This window comes from Phacochoerus africanus, chromosome 14 (genome assembly GCF_016906955.1).
Source record: "Phacochoerus africanus isolate WHEZ1 chromosome 14, ROS_Pafr_v1, whole genome shotgun sequence".
In the NCBI taxonomy this organism is placed as follows: domain Eukaryota; kingdom Metazoa; phylum Chordata; class Mammalia; order Artiodactyla; family Suidae; genus Phacochoerus; species Phacochoerus africanus.
In genome coordinates this window covers 15,719,426-15,733,280 of record NC_062557.1, presented here as the reverse complement: position 1 = coordinate 15,733,280, position 13,855 = coordinate 15,719,426, and the positions used below count along the sequence as shown (strand labels likewise).

Here is a 13,855-nt window from a genome sequence, read left to right as displayed (position 1 = left end):
ATTAGAAAATCTGAAAAATGATCTAAACCCTCATCTGAGAAAGTTAAAAATATCAACAATTTGGAAAAATTATTTTAGAGACTTTTTTTCTTTTGGCTATTTCCATTCTTTTCATTTAAAATGTAGCAACAGAAGTGTAAGATTCATTTGTATGGTCTTTATCTTTAAAATGAATGTCCTGTAGTGAACAGTTTTACTCAGAATATGACAGTTTAAATTCAGATTGCATATACTTGGTAAAGAGTCTGTGTTGTATGTTTGTTTCATCATAAAATAATAAAGTATACAGAGTTTCTTTGAGCATATTTATAGGTGGTGTGGTTAAATGCTCAGATGTTCCAGGGCTCTCTGCTCAGGCTTTTCCTTTCTTTATACACTCACTCCTAAGGTCATCGGTTTTGCTGGCTGCCCGTTTCTGATCACGTGGGCAGTTTTGTAAAATTCAGATACCCAGAGATTCTAATCATATTGAAACTCTTCCCTTCTGATGTGTTTAAATATTGTTTTGACTCTGGAATTATCTCTAGTCCTGCCTTTCCCCTTAACACTCAATCTCTGTATCTAGCTACCTACACTGCTTTTTCTCCCTATGCATCCAAGTTATGTCTCAAACTTAACATATCAAAAAGCTACCATTGCATTTTTTCCCCAAAAAACTGCTCCTTCTCCAGTGTTTCCTATCTGTAGAAGCTTAGCATAAAAGCATCGAAGCCATTCCTGACTTTTCTGTCACACTCTACATTCACTCTTTCAGCAAATCATACAGGCTTTCTCTTCAGAATGTATGCTAAATCTGATCCCTTTGTATTACTTCTGCTACACCTAAGGCCAGGTCACTGTTATCTCTTGCCTGGGCTACTGCAGTAGCTCTTAGGATGTAAGGCTAGAAGGCTGGAACTTTTGCTGGTTTTATTTACTACTGTATCATCTGCACCTAGAACAGTGTCTACTATTAGTAGGTGCTCAAGAAATATTTACCATATGATAAATAGGGCTTCATAGGGCTCTGCTTCCCCTCTTGTCCCCCTGTTGTCTATTTACACAGTAGTCAGAGTGATCCTTGTAAAATGTGAATCTCATCCTTTTACTTCTCTGCTCTCAATCTTCCACTGTATTCCTGTCACCTTTAGAAATAAAGCTATAATCTTTCCCATGACCACCTGATCCGACCCCTTGCCGCCTCGCCAGCATCCTTTCCTACCCCTCTCTCTTTCACCTGCAGCTCTCCAGCAACACTTGTCTTGTTGTCATTCCTTGAACACATGAAACATTCATTATACTGGAATGTTCCTGCCATATAACTTGCTCACTTCATCGAGTGTTCTACTCAGATGTTACCGCCTCAGAGAGGCCTTAATTACTTTATCTAATAGCGCCTGTCCATCACTGTATCCCCTTATCCTGCTACTTTATTTCCCTTATAGCGCTTTTTATTAATTTATTAGGTTACATATTAATTATAGAGGGGTTTTTGTCTGTATCTCATACAAGAATGTAAGCTTTGTGATGACAGGGATTGATCGTTTCTTAACCAATTTGCACTGTAACCATGTCAGTATGCTATGCTCTGTGAATAAAAAATGGGAATGATATATGTTGAGGGCTTTTTAAAAACTGATGTAAATAAAACATCTCTTTTACTTTTTATTTCTTGATATTCATGTCAGGTTGAAATAAGACTGTTCTAATAATGACTAAGTAACATGACATTACAAACTGAGAATTTGCCAAGGACCTTGTTATTTCTAAAAAGCTCCATTTCTTCAGGTGCTAGAATTTATACTGGGTTGCTTTTGAGATGCTTCATGTCACAGCATGTTGCAGTGATTTCTGAATAAAATAACAAGTCTATAGAGTGTGCCTTACTTGTGCATTTACTGAAGACATTGGATCTAAAATAAGCAAATGAGTAGTATCATTGACTTAATATAATTACAGTGATATAGTATAATAGAAAAATCACTGAACCAGTCAGTAGAAAATTTGTCTTCTGGTTCCATCTCTACCAGCTACCATTTTGTAAGTTTAGACGTGTCGCTTAACCTCTCTCAGCTTTAGGTTTTTCATAGGGAATCATAATGGACATTTAATAAATGTTTACTGCATAGAATCATTGCACTAATTGCTTCATTTGCACATTTTTGTTTAAACTTCCTTATGATCTAAAGTGGTAGGGTCCATTTATATTTCAGTTTTCAGATTAAAAGAGGTAAACACACTGCCAGGAGGTGATGGAATGGTATTCCAATCCAGTCTGCTGCTCCAACTTAGTTCTTAATAGTTATGCCACACTGTTCCAGGGTAACATGAAGTAATAACACCTGACAGGAATGTTGTGAGAATCAAGTTAAATCATGAATATAAAAGCACTTTGTAAGCTGTAAAATGCCATGTTAGTAAAAGATAGAACAATGTGCAATGTGATTATTATGTAAATCTATGCAGGAGCAGTAAGATTTGGGGGAAATTACTTCATAGCTTTCATACTTAGGGTAGTTTCATTTTCACATTTATTAAATGAGGGAAATAATACTCATTAAGCCTCATACTTGGCTAAGGAGAAAATGAAGTAATTTTTTAAAATTTTAACTATAAAACACTGAACAAATGTAAAATATTAATAATGAAGCGACATGATAGCCTTATTGGAATATACCGTGAAACTATCTTGGAACCAAAAAAGAAAATGTCTAAACTGACCATTGGAATCTGTTCTGAGGAAGATTATTAAGGAGTAGGAGGTCATGTTCATTTAGTGACTTTCCTCTGAGCTAAACAGCATACTAACAAAGATAGATTGCTTTGTTTACCCTATAGTGATGGTGTCCTCAGAAAAGTATTACTGATGACAGAAGCCAGTGCAGGCAAGTCAGTATGTATCATTTTTTTCACAAAGGACAAAGTATTGAAAGTGATATTAATCTGATCACTATGTTTTTTTCTCAGTAGTTTCTGGGGTATTAGGATCTACCTTATAAATTCCATCATTAGGTTCTTCCCTTGTATGTTTGTAGAACTTCTGAGAGGTCGAGATTGAGACTTCTGGATCCTTCTGGAGAACAGTAAGAACAAAGGGAAAACCAGGAAAAGGTTTCAGGAGTGGAGTGGCTTAATTAGATGTCCATGTTAGCCTACAGCATGGAGAGTAGATAATGTTTTCTTTCTGTGCCTAGAAGAGATTTCTGTGTCTCATTAACTAGCCTCCTTAAGTAAATACAAGGCTTGCCTTTTAATTCACAAGCCATGAACAGTCTTCTGTGTGGCTTGATCTTTAAGCTTTGCTTTTGGAGTTAAAGCTTTTAAAGCATACATTCTGTGATATACGCTTTTTTTGCAGAAAATAACTTACAGTAAAAATTATGTGTTGTTTGAGCTTAACCCCCACACTGGCTGGGGTTATATTATTATGCATATAATACAGTTTCCTTACTCAAAGAACAGACTGAGAATCTCAACTAAAAACAGAAATGAGTTGCTATAGAAGTAATAGATTCACACCAAAATGAAACTTCATTGTGAAATGACTATAGATATATCTAATGTAAAAGGTTCTAATACAATTCTAGTATAGGATCTACATATTTCTTGAACTGAGAATGAGACAGTTAAAAATTGTCATGCCAAGTTCTAACTAGGGAGACTTCTAATTCAATAAGCCTGGGGTGGGATTCAGTATCAGTTTTGTAGGGGAACATTTTTTTTTTACATTCCTCAGGTAATTCTGCTTTATACCCAGTTAAAAAAAAAAAAAAAAAAAGATCATTGCTCTAGTAGATCAACATCATTTTATAAAAACAATGGAGATTACAAAGAAATTGAAACTCCTCCCTCCTCTAGAGAAAAATTATATAGAAGAGAAATGGCATGGATTTTAGAGCTTATTGTGTTATTAGGAAAAATAAGTTTCTAATATTATTCATATGATTGAAAAGATTTACTTGGTTGCAGAGTTCTGAGAATGTCACTTACCTTGGTTGAATTGAATGTGTCTTTTATGACCTGCTTATAGCATTTAAATTAAAATCAAAACATGGATTCAACACATATAATTAAATACAAGGGATTGCATCTGGAAATCATTTTGAGATGAGTCAAAGAGCCTTAATATTCTCATATGCAGTGATCACATTTTCCAGTCAAGTTATAAAATGTGTATCTTTAATTTTGGCTGAGAGAATAGAGTTAAAGACTCTATGTGTAAAGAATTTGGAATGCTTTTTTTTTTTTAATTTAGCCTTTAAAAATGTCAAGTTTGGAGTTCCCATCGTGGCTAGCGGAAAACGAATCTGATTAGTGTCCATGAGGACACAGGTTTGGTCCCTGGCCTCGCTCAGTGGGTTAAGGATCCGGCATTGCTGTGAACTGTGGTGTAGGCTGGCAGTACAGCTCCAATTCGACCCCTAGCCTGGGAATTTCCACATGCCATGGGTGCAGCCCTAAAATGACAAAAAAATAAAATAAAAATGTCAAGTTTATCATTAGGACTCCTTCAGGTAATTTAGTGACTGATCAGTTACTGTTTTGAAAAGGATAACATTTCTTGAGTATTTGAAAAAAAAAAAATATATATATATATACTTTCATTCATTATATCATTAATCTATTTGAGTAGAAAGAGCTTTAAAAAGTAAATTTTCATTAAATTAGGTAAACTAGTATATATTACCACCAATCTTTTTGGTGATTATTCATTCCTTCCTATAAAAAATATGAAAAGGTAATTATAGGTATAAGAATCATTCAAGGTACAAAGTGATCTCAGGCTGTAATCAGTTTCTACAGAGAAATGTAGGTTTATATTAATATCTTTATCTGTTTTATTTGACAAACTTTTAGAATAAGCTATTTCCTTTACATTCATTTTCTTTGTCTCTGAGCAGCCATCTATGTATCCAAAAAAAGCCCTACATATTTGCATTAAGAACTTCACTTTTATTTCTCAACTGTGGAGATTTGTTTTTCCTTCACAAAGGAAATCTTACCAAGACAAAGTTCCAAGCCTTCAGAAAAGTTTTATTGATTAAAAGCAGCAAGGAAAAGTTGATTAATAAAAAAATTCCTCTATTAGTTTTGACAATGATAAAGACTGCTTGTCACTATAAATTTCCTAGGCAGAAAAACTGGCCACAGTCTCTGCTCATGTGAAATTTATCAAGTTTCACCTTAATTATAGAATTATAGAATTCTTTATCTTACAAAGCAAAAACTAACAGAACCTAATAGATGTAAAAGCTGTGTATGTAGATTTTTTTCTTTTTGTCATCAAAGCATATGTTTTGCCTTACAATGTATTTTACTTTAACCGCTGCTCAGTTATCTTTTTTTCATTTTGATTTTTCAGACCTCAGCAATCACCCAGCGGATAAGTCCCTGTTCTACTCTGACCAGCAGCACTGCCTCTCCACCAGCCAGTAGCCCCTGCCTCCACCCTCCCACCAGTCAGTACAAGTGCAGCTGCCAAGGACTGCAGCTATGGGGCTGTCACTAGTCCAACCTCCACCCTTGAAAGCAGAGATAGTGGTATTATTGGTGAGTTGGGTTTTATATTATCATTTTATATCTTTTTTTTCTTTTAAAAATAATCACAGAAGCTTAATTTTTAAGATTTTCAAAAATTCTGCTTTTGAGTTATTGAGATTTGTATAAAATGTGTTCTTTTTAATGATGCAGGAGAGAGAGATAAAGGGTAAACAAAATGAGAGGTATCACTCCTTACGTAACCAGTCCTTTAAAGATATTATCTGATAAAAGAAGGGGTGAATAGAAAAAGTTCTTTCTACTTCATATAAATTCACATGCATCATCTGTCTAGCAAGAGAAGTGATTCAGAAAAAGTTCACTCCTCACCAGACCAGTAGAGTTTCTTGCTAGTTCTCTGTTCTTCATATACTTATTGCCTATTGCATACTTGTTAAGGGGAGTCAGTCACATGGAAATGAGCAAAGTTTGGGGAAACAGAAGAATCTGAAGAAAAGAAAACCAAGGCAGAGCACAGAATCTTAGGGCACATTTAGATTGAGCAGGGAGTGAGAGGTGGGAGAATGAGCCAGTGGATGGAGGAAAAGGAGTAGTCAGACAGACAAATTGGGGCAGTATAATATCACTGCCAAGGAAGGTAAGACTTTCAAGGACAGGGCAAGGGAGAGGCTGGTCAACAAATGAGAAGAGCTGAGGAGGCCAGGCAAATGGCAATGATTAGGAATGAAGAAAATAAAATATATTTTCCTCATATGGCTTCCTTCTCAAGATTATCAAATCAAAATATTTATTTGTTTAGGTGTTGTGGCAGATATTAATGCCATGTCAACTCAGCCTATCTCTACTGCTTAAATGAATATATTTAATATCTGTCAACATGTGAATTTATTCATTTTAAATAGTCAATAAAAAGAACATTTTTATAGCAGAGATACAGGACACAAAATCAATACACAAGAAACGGTTGCATTTCTATGCCTTACAATAGCATCAAAAAGAGTAGAATACTCAGGAATGAATTTAACCAAGGAGACAAACAACTTATATACTAAACACCACAATTTATTGCTGGAGAAATTTTTAAAGACTTAAGTAATTGGAAATATGTCCTGTGTTCATTTATTGGAAGGTTTTGTATTGTTAAAATGATAATATTTCTCAAAGCAATCTATAGAATCATTAAAATCCCTATCATAATCCCAGCAAAGTTCTTTGCAGAAATTTAGTAACACCTATTCTAATGTTCATGTGAAATCTCAAAGGACCCCAAGTAGCCAGAACAATCTTGGAAAAAGAAACAAAGTTGGAGGACTCACATTTCCTGATTTCAGAATTTATTACAAAATTCCTTAAAGTCAGGATTCACCTCTAATTTTTTTTTTTTCCGCTTTTTAGAGCCACACCCATGGCATGTGGAAGTTCCCAGGCTAGGGGTCGAATCTGAACTACAGCTGCCAGCCTACACCACAGCCGCAGCAATGCAGGATCCCCAACCCACTGAGCAACGCCAGAGATCAAACCCACATCCTCATGGATACCAGTTGGATATATTTCCACTGTGCCGCATCAGGAACTCCCTCTAATAATTTTTGTATACCCTCAGTTTCTAGCATAATAATTTCTCATTTCTGGTTTATTTATAAAAGCCTTTATGAAGATATCATTAAATAACTAAATATTTATCTAAATAAAATACATAGAGAAATACAATGTGATGAAAAATAGCCTCTTTTCCTAACCTCTGACATAGCTAATAGAAGATTGGAATTATCTGTTTCTTGATGATTTAGTAAGACCTGCCATTAAAATATTCTGGACCTGTTACTTTCTTCATGAAGATTTTTTAAACTACCATTTCAATGAATTTAATACTATAGGACTTTTAAATTTTTCTTTCTTCTTGAATCTGTTTTCTTTAGTTATGGTTTTCATCTTTTCAAATTTGTTGATATAAAGTTGTCCCAAATACTTTCTTCTATTACCTACCTACCTACCCAAGAACGCAAGCTAGAAAACTGAGAGGAGTCCTTGCCACCTACCTTCCCCCTGTATTTCTTACCCCAGGATTTTTATTTTCATCTTTTCTAGCCTTGCCCCTTGGTAGTCCTCATTATCTAAGACCTAGATTAATACAAATCTGTTCTCTCTGCTTTTTGGCTTGTCCTTTTTGAATCTGTTTTTCACATACCTACCGAAGTGAATTAACTGAAAAGCAGTTACTGCTTTGTTTCCATTATCTGTAAGATGAAGTGAACTCCCTGAAAATCAAATCCAATCAGACCATTCCTTTGGCTCCCATTTACCTAGAAGATAAAGCCCAGGCTCACCTGATGTGGCCACAGCCAGTTTCTCCAGCCTTTAATCCCCCTACTTCTAGCCTTGTGTATATTATTCTAGCATCATTATATTGTATTGCTACCTGACACGTTCCAGTTTTTTTTATGTGCATGCTCTTGTTCACATTGATCATTTGGCGTTTAATCTCCTCTCTCTCTCGTATTTGACCAACCCCTACATATTTTTTAAAATTCAGCCTCGGTACTCTGCCATCAGTACTGCTGCTACTACCTCTCTTCAATTCTCCACTCTTAACTCCTATCCAGGACATATAATTACTCTGTGTTCCCTGTAATACCTCTGCATATCTGTATCATCGCTTCTCATACATGGTATTATAATTACTTTGAGAGCCAGTTTTTCACCCTTAGACTGTTAATTTCTTATTAGCAGAAACAGTGCCTTATTCATCTCTGTCTTTAGCACCCAGTCCCATGGACTGACATGGGATAGCATAGTAGGTGCTCAGTAAATGTTTATAAAAAAAAGGCTTAAGGGTGGAAGGGTAGGGGATGAAGGACTGACCTGGCACTTTAAGCTACTTTTTTGACAGTGTTTATAGTGACCATTGAGTACAAGATGGAACTTTATTGAATTTTTAATAAATAGTAAAGGTCAGAATTCTCCATTGACTAATTTTATTCTCTTCAATTCTCCTTATGATTAATTTTGGCAAAATGGCTTTTATAATCCCTAGCCACATCTCTTCCTGGCTTCTTCTGTTTATATTTTTCGAGTGTCTGTAACTGCATGTCACCTATATTGCTGTACATAAAAAAATAGCCTTAGAAATATGTTCATTCAGGCAGAAGGGATGGTGCTGACAGATCAGACATAATCCAATTACAAGTGGTTACTTTTCAGAATGGAAGCTTAACATGTCAGTGAATGGTCAGAGTAAATATTCATAATGTTCTGAAAATTAAAAATGAGATCCTTCTTTGACTTAGAGCAGACAGTGTTCCTCTATTTTCTCTTCTGATCAATTTCCAGACTTGTGTTTCTTATAAGAATAAGTGCCTCTGTGGATAATAAAGCTAATTTGAAAAATAATGAACTTCCATTCTTTCATGTGTAAAAATACTGAAACAGATTTGCTTCAAAATTATGAGAGAAGAAAGAGAATAATACTGCTCATAAAATTACTTAAGACTACAGAGTAGTTATCAAATTATAGATGAGCAGCTTATCTTGAAAAATGACTTGTTTCCCTTTATAATTTTTTCATGCACGTCGAGTTGGAAGAAAATTGTATGTGGCACAAGTAATAATAGTCAATGATATTGTTGTTACTTTGGAAATCTCAAGGCTGGCCTACTTTAACTGTTAAATATGTTTTGTTAAGTATCTTCCCCTCAAATTATAGAAACATCGGCTTTTCGAAAGTAAATATTGCTTACATTATTTCCAACAAAAACTTCCAAGATAGTCTGTTGTTTATTAATGCTTCATATTTAAATCTTGCCCCATCATCAAGAAGCACTAAAGTTAGTAAATGAACTAATTTAGATTGTCTATTTTTTTTGTCTTTTGTCTTTTTTGTTGTTGTTGTTGTTGCTATTTCTTGGGCCGCTCCCGTGGCATATGGAGGTTCCCAGGCTAGGGGTTGAATCGGAGCTGTAGCCACCGGCCTACGCCAGAGCCACAGCAACGCGGGATCCGAGCCACGTCTGCAACCTACACCACAGCTCACGGCAACGCCAGATCGTTAACCCACTGAGCAAGGGCAGGGACCGAACCCGCAACCTCATGGTTCCTAGTCGGATTCGTTAACCACTGCGCCACCACGGGAACTCCAGATTGTCTATTTTTAATTTCTTTATGTATCAGTCAGTGTAGGGTGAAGTCCTTTTGATTACATTTTGCAGTTAAAACTGAATTTTAGCCATCCCTGTGCCTGCCTGTAGCACTCTCAGAGCATGCCAAAATATATAGAATTCGAGTTATGAGCATCCGAATACTAGAAATGCAGACTTCCTGAATTTTCAAGTATGTAAATATAAAATTTTCTTTCTAGTATTCTGAAAGATTGTAAATAACTAAATGTAGACTTCTTAGATTCTCTGTGGTCTGGATTCATCCCAGATGTGATTTAATTTCTGTCAGAGACAGCATTCTCCGCTCCAGTCATAGCTTCCCTCTCCTCAAACTGACAACCTTCCTTAAATATGTGCCGAAATATCACTGACATGATTGTCAGGTAGTTACAAAGTCGTTTTACACATTTACGGCTCTTTTAATATCATTGGTATAACTTTAATGGTATAATGGCCTTATGTATGTACCTAGTTAGATACCATTAACTACCTATAATCTCCTATCAGCCATGTATACAGTTTCAAGCAAAAATCTTGATAGTCATAAGCTTTGTGAGATGTACATCATTTTTCTATCCTCTTCTTTTCATGTTAAGCTTTAATAATGGTCTGTTTTGGTGTGGTATTATATAGCAAAACGAATTTAAGCATGGATCCATTTTGTTTCTATCTTTTGTTTATCTGATCACAGTTCTTTCCAAAAAGGTATAGTTCTTTAATTCCCTCTTTTAATCACATCTCAGGATTTTTTTCCTTTGGGTTCTCGTTCATTGCCAAATTTGGTCCTCTATCCTTTAGACTTGTATCATTTAACACCTACAAAGAGGAAATGTCTACCACTTTGCTTATACTTCAGGGATTATGTTTTCCTAATGTTTCACAATAGTAACTGAAAAGCAGAATCAGAAAATTCTAATCTGGAGTTCCCACTGTGGTGCAACGGTATTGGTGGCATCTTGGGAGCACTGGGATGCAAGTTCAATCCCCAGCCCAGGCTGGTACAGCAGGTTATGAATCTGGCATCGCCACAGCTGCTGCTTAGGTTGTGACTATAGCTCGGATCTAATCCCTGGCCCCAGACTCCATATGTCACGAGGCGGCCAAAAAAGGAAAAAAAGAAAAGAAAAGAAAATCCTAATCAAAGCCCCTTGCTCCTTCAGTAACACATTCCATAGAGTGTTATATGTTCTTCATGTGTTCCAAATTGTCACAGAGTCATAAACTGAACATAGATACTTTGAGTTATTTTTTCACATTTTCTCCAACCTCTTTCAGAAATATGCAGGCATATCTTCACTATTAAGTTTTTCTAGTTACTCTGCCTAGTGGTTCTTGTCATCCTTCCCGCTTCTCTAATTAGTTAGCACTACGTAAATTTCAGGTAGCTCTAAGGTTATATTTATATTGCATGGCATGTTTGTTAAAGAAGTCTGGACACTACCCATTAAAATGATCAGGGAGACCAAACAGAGCGTTTGTCTTGCATAATTGACCGAACTGATATAGTAATGGTAATAGTAACAACCATTGATTGAGTACAAACTCTGGGCCGGGCACCATTATTTAATCCTTATAATGATCTTATAAGAAAATAGTTGTAAAGATTTCACAGGATCAGAGAATTAAAAGGATACGTAGGACTCCACAAAGGATGCTAACAAAAAGCTTTTAGTAAAGGTGTAGTCTAGCAGGCGAAAGAAAATACAGGCGAGCACAGAGGACCCCAGACACTTCCAGGTGCAGCTCTCCAGATTCATTCTTAATCATATAGGACGTACTCTGTCCCCAGAGTATAAATCACTAAGATATGTATAAGAAATCTTGGTTTCAGGAGAGCTCCCCAAAAGTTTACAATGAAAGTTGTTACGCCCCTCGAGTCACATAGCCAGGCCAGGCTAAGTACTCCAGGTGTAAGCTGTCAATAAACAACTAGTCCTGGGTGCTGCCAAGGGAGTTTCAAACTTTAAACAGCAAATTATAAATCATTAGTTATCCTAGTTGACCTCGTTTTGGCTAAGAGTCAGTACCAGACTTCCAGTTATCCCCAGAGATAAGCATAGGCTGGCCCAGTCTATCTGTAAATTACCTCTATCTTACATAATCGTGTAATAATCGTTCTTAGAAAACTGAGATTCAAAAATAATTGGTCCCAGATCACATAGATATTAAGAGGCAAAGCTGAGATTCAAGTTCATGTCTATATGACTTCAAAACCCATGGTCCTAATTGTTACAAAACAGTGCATTGTTTTAAAATAATTATCAGGAGTTCCCGTGGTGGCGCAGTGGTTAACGAATCTAACTAGGAACCATGAGGTTGCGGGTTCGGTCCCTGCCCTTGCTCAGTGGGTTGACGATCTGGCGTTGCCGTGAGCTGTGGTGTAGGTTGCAGACGCGGCTCGGATCCTGCGTTGCTGTGGCTCTGGCGTGGGCCGGTGGCTACAGCTCCGATTCAACCCCTAGCCTGGGAACCTCCATATGCCGCGGGAGTGGCCCAAAGAAATAGCAAAAAAAAAAAAAAAAAATTATCAGAACAGATGACCTAAGATGTTTACCTAACATTAAAAATTTAGTCTCTATCAACAAAAGTAAAGTAGTGAGTCCGAATAAGAATTATGGCTGTCAGTTTTTAAATATTATCGATGATAAGCAGATGTGCTTGTACCCATATATATGTATGTATGTGTGTATATATATATATATATATATACACACACACACACACACACACACACAGTGGTGCTTTTTATGGTATGTAATTTGTTCTTCAATAAAACTTTTTAAATATGTGGAGTTAATTTTATTCACAGTGAGCCTGTTTATTAACAAGCCTGTAATTCCTACTTCCTCACACTATCCTCTGGGCCTATATGGCAGTATAAATAGAAATGCCATGTAAGCAGTTCTTTATACTGAGGTAGCAATTTTTTTTTTTTTCTAGATCAAGGAAGAAAAATGGAGAAAGTCTCAAGAAAAATCTCTTTATTACTTACAACTCAGTATTTTCCCACTATTCTTTGTTCTATGTGGGAATTACTAGGCCTAGAGAATTAAAATAGAGATAGATTAGGTCTAGTGGAAAACAAATATGTATGTTTTTTATTGGGGGCCATGTCTTCCTCTTCAGCTTCATTCATAGAAACTATATGATAAGGTCTCACCATAGAGGAATGGTTGAGTAAAAAGAAGACACTTCATAAAATTGAATAATATGCAGACATTAATATGTTATTTTTAAAAATTGTATTTCATTTTTTTCCTGTGTATGGCCTTTTTTGCTGCACAATTATCCTTCATCTGGAATTAAGGGACCTATCTTGTTCAGCAGTATGTTCTGACACATACCTGTTGCTCAATAAAAAATGTATTAGATAGGTGAATGAAATCAACTAAAAGTCACTATATTCTGTAAGAAGGGCCAGTGAAGCAAAAATGTGCAAAATTCCTAAGTAAGAGTGGTTACCCAGAGAATTACACTTCTAGTATTTTGTCTAGAACAACTCTAGTGAGTTGTCTGTTTTCACTCTTTCTGTGTCCCAGTGATTCTGGATATTGAACATCCAATAACAAATTTATTCATCCTCTCAGTTGTATTTGTTGATCATATAATATGTGTTAGGGACTAGATACATTCCTCTCTAGTGAAAAAGGGCAAGGAATTCTTTGGGTTTGAAAAACAAGTGAACTATGTAATAACAGGTTTGGTTTATGCAAGCAGTAGAATTTTGGTGCAAAATCAGTGTCCTCCTTGTCTTTATTTTTAAATTCCATGACCATAGAAGACCTTCCTTAGTATAAACTTTATCATGGAAATAATAAAATAGGTTCCATAGGCCACTGAATAATTCTGTCTTTGAACCTTGAATTAACTCAGTTCCTCAAATCTTTTCACCACCAATGAGGACGTCTCATAATTTTTGTTGATAGATCCCATATATCTGAAAAAGTTTTCAGCATCACTTCATTCATTATTCATAGTTTATTTCTCATTTTTAATTTATCAAACATATATCATATGTATGTATATATTATATTTCTGTCTGCCATAATTTCTGTTCAAAATGAGATAACCAGTGTTGTCACCCTTGATATAATTCTAGCTAAGTTTAAAGAAGCTTGGTGTTTTAGTTAACTAGCTGTCAATAAACATATTATTTATAAATTATTTGAAAAATTGAAAATAGTGCAACCATATTACTACCTTCTCAGACCTTCAAAGGTCAG

The 13,855-nt window shown here is 35.7% G+C and overlaps 1 protein-coding gene across 1 annotated transcript in view; it reads left to right on the top strand.

Annotated features, from left to right (window-relative positions):
* Nucleotides 1–13,855, top strand: part of TANC2 (tetratricopeptide repeat, ankyrin repeat and coiled-coil containing 2) — a 361,658-nt gene that overhangs the window by 203,706 nt on the left and 144,097 nt on the right. The window contains 2 exon segments of the mRNA XM_047758672.1: nucleotides 5,342–5,422; nucleotides 5,424–5,529. Of these exon segments, the coding sequence (XP_047614628.1) occupies nucleotides 5,342–5,422; nucleotides 5,424–5,529 (187 nt within the window).